General features: G+C 57.9%; 1 protein-coding gene across 1 annotated transcript; it reads left to right on the forward strand.

The window, feature by feature from the left end:
• Positions 1-3,106, forward strand: LOC136540276 (ACT domain-containing protein ACR8-like). The gene is made up of 4 exons (XM_066532274.1): positions 1-547; positions 675-1,482; positions 2,193-2,297; positions 2,498-3,106. Exons 1-4 carry the CDS (start codon positions 486-488, stop codon positions 2,852-2,854), a joined length of 1,332 nt encoding a protein of 443 aa, XP_066388371.1. The 5' UTR covers positions 1-485; the 3' UTR covers positions 2,855-3,106.
• The last annotated feature ends 322 nt before the right edge of the window (positions 3,107-3,428 follow it).

Consider the following 3,428-nt stretch of genomic DNA (forward strand, 5'->3'; position numbering starts at 1 on the left):
CCAACCCCAGCAGCCCAACCACGTACCATTCCGATTGCCCGGTCCTCGTCCGCGACCGCCGTTTGACTCCAGAGCCCGCCCCCTCTCAGGCTCCCCACCAATCGGTGGCAAGGGTTGCGTGAAACCGCCGGTCTCGCGCGCCCATTTTAGACGGACGCTGACCGAGACAACCCCGGCGATCCCCACACACCCACACCCACACACACAGACACAGGCACAGGCGGAGAGGCCACATCTCGGCAAGCGGCAGCCAGCCCATACCAGAGCGAAAACCCAATTTTGAACCGCCGCGACGCTCCCAAGTCCGAACCAAATCCACGATCCCTCCGACCGAAACGAAATCTCCGCCTCCCTGTCCCTACCCTGCCCAGGAGGAAAGAAACGCACGCACCCACGCCCCCGCGCCAAAGGAACCGTCGCCGCGTCGCTAGAAACTGAAGCGGAGCAGAGGAGAGGCCGAGGCCAGGAGAGGGTTCCCGGCGGCGATGGAGCGGTACCATCCCTCCGAGGTGTACGAGCTCTTCGTGCGCCACATGAACACCCCGAGGTAAGGGAGGGTGGGGAGGGGGCAATTTCGTCTCTCTTTTTTTTTTCTGCGGTTTCTCGTTCTTGGATTGGATGGATCCTTTCGATGGAAAGAGCGGTCGGTGATCGGTCGGCGATGGATGGCGCAGGGTGGTGGTGGACAACGGCGTGTGCGCGACGGCGACGCTGGTGCAGGTGCACAGCGCGAGGAAGCACGGCGTGCTGCTCGAGGCGGTGGCGGCCCTGTCCGACCACGGCGTCTGCGTCCGCAAGGGCTACATCTCCTCCGACGACGGCCGCTGGTTCATGGACGTCTTCCACGTCACCGACGCCGCGGGACGCAAGGTGGCCGACGCCGACGCCCTGCTGGCGCGGCTCGAGTCCTCGCTCTCCGCGGACGCATTGCCGCCCCGCACGCCGCCCTCCGCCGCCGTGGGAGCTGGGATGCCCACCCTGCTCGAGCTCGTCGGCGCCGACCGCCCGGGCCTCCTCTCCGAGGTCTTCGCCGTGCTGCACGACCTCCGCTGCGACATCGCCGACGCCAGGGTCTGGACGCACGGCGGCCGCGTCGCCGCGCTCGTGTTCGTGCGCGACGAGGAGACGGGCGCGCCCATCGACGACGCGGCGCGGGTCAGGCGCGTGGAGTCCAGGCTCAGGCACGTCCTCCGCGGCGGCGCGCTCGGCGCGAGGATGGTCCGGGCAGACGCCGCGGCCGTCAACATGGACCGGAGGCTCCACCAGCTTCTCAACGAGGACGGGGAGGCCGAGAGCCGCGCCGACCAGGCGGAGGCGACGGCGGTCGCCGTGCAGGATTGGGGGGAGAGGGGGTACTCGGTGGTCACCGTGAGCTGCCGTGACCGGCCCAAGTTGCTCTTCGACGTCGTCTGCACCTTGACGGACTTGGATTACGTGGTGTACCACGGCACGTTCGATACGGACGGCGATCACGCCCAGCAGGTGAGGCATCGAGGCGTTTCTTTCGCGATTGATTGATCCCCAAAGATTTTTTTTCGTCCCGGTGAAATAGGTCGGTGCTACCTTGATTTTTGTCGCGCTGATCTAGGGCCGCCATTACTGAGTTCCCAGCCATCTGGAGTTCTTGGAGTTGGAATTCCTGCCAGGAATCTCGATGTTTCCATAGTACTAACTGGCTGCGTTAGGCGCGTCGGACCTTTCTATCAAATTTTTTCTCTCACTTTTACCTTTTGGTTGCTTTGATTGTGATTCTTGTGTGTATGCTTGAAGTTAACCCGGCTTTTGTTCATGAAAATTTCCTTTTACTGAGTTTTCTGGGCTTGTCATTATAAAACGGAATGTTTAGTTTTTGTTAGTTTCATTTGCATTGCTATATTATTCTGCTTCAAAATTGTACCCCAGCATAGTCACGACTGCATAATTAATAGTAGTACTGAGCACTATGGCCCACTACCCTATATTCAGCTTGTTCGGCAAGAACAGTGTTTTTTAGCCAGTTTCGCAAACCGAACGGGCCTATATCTTGCAAAACTGATTGAATTGCTGCTGCCGTGCAGCAAATTGAATTCAGACACTATACCTATGCATACATATGCACGCCTGTTTACCACGGGTTGATTAACTGAAGCTAAGCTGGCATCTTTTTTTTTTTTTTTTTTTGAACAAGCTGACATCCTGTTGCTTGGGTGCAGGAGTTCTACATCAGGCGGTTGGACGGGCGGCCAATTAGCTCGGCGGCCGAGAGGCGGCGCGTGATCCAATGCTTGCAAGCGGCCATCGAGAGGCGCGCATCCGAGGTGCGTGACCGCTGAATATCTCCCTTCCTTTCCCTCCATGCCACGCCACCGCAGCAAAAGCACGCGACTCAAGCGCAACGTCTCTTTCGTTCTCTGCCCAACTTTCCACTTCACCGCCGTGTGTTCGGCCGAAATCCCAGCCGCACACCTCTGTCTATTCTCTAACACCAGACTGAGCGATCCTCTGTGACTGTGCGCAGGGCGTGAGGCTGGAGCTGCGCATCACCGACCGCCGCGGGCTGCTCGCCTACGTCACGCGCGTGTTCCGGGAGAACAGCCTCTCGGTCACGCACGCCGAGATCACCACCAGGGGCGACATGGCCATGAACGTGTTCCACGTCACCGACGTGGCCGGCCGGCCCGCGGACCCCAAGACCATCGACGAGGTGATCCAGAGGATCGGCACGGAGAGCCTCCGGGTGGACGAGGAACGGTGGCCGCGCCTGTGCTCGACGGCGGGCGACGCGGGCCGCGGCGGCGGTGCGGGGATCTTCTCGCTCGGGAGCCTTGTGAAGAAGAACCTGGCCAGCCTCGGCCTCATAAGATCCTGCTCATGAGGACGCGATCAGGGGGGGGGGGGGGGGGGGTGGCACGTGCGTGCTCCATGGGATGGATCCTTGTGTAAATATGGGATGGTGCGTGGGTTAGTTTGTAAATGAGTAGGAGTTTTAATTTGCCGTTTCTAGGTTCTAGTTGCCACGTGTACATAGTAGCAAGTGGAGATGGAAGGTTTTAAAAGTTGCTGGTCGGCAACAGCTTGGAGCTTAAAGGACCTCTTTGGTGGGTCATGCCACGTATCTAACTTTTTACATAAAAATAGATGGATGGAAGAAATATAATATAATATAATATATCCATGTCGAGTTCTAAGTACGTTGTTAGTACCCTATATGGTGGTAACTGAATATTTCTTGATGTCCGTCCTTAGCCCTTGTGGTATGGTGACATGACGAAAGCTCTGTTCCGAGATCTCGAGGTATTTTTAAATGAAACAGAGCCGACCAGTGAGAGATTACTATGTCATCTGTGTGTCGTGGTAATGCAATGAAAAAGAAAGCATATGGGTCAGTATCCTGGTTCGGAAGGAAATTACCCTGAATCTTAGACCCGTCAGAGTGAAACCGAGTACTT

The sequence above is a fragment of the Miscanthus floridulus genome, chromosome 2 (assembly GCF_019320115.1).
Source record: "Miscanthus floridulus cultivar M001 chromosome 2, ASM1932011v1, whole genome shotgun sequence".
NCBI lineage: Eukaryota > Viridiplantae > Streptophyta > Magnoliopsida > Poales > Poaceae > Miscanthus > Miscanthus floridulus.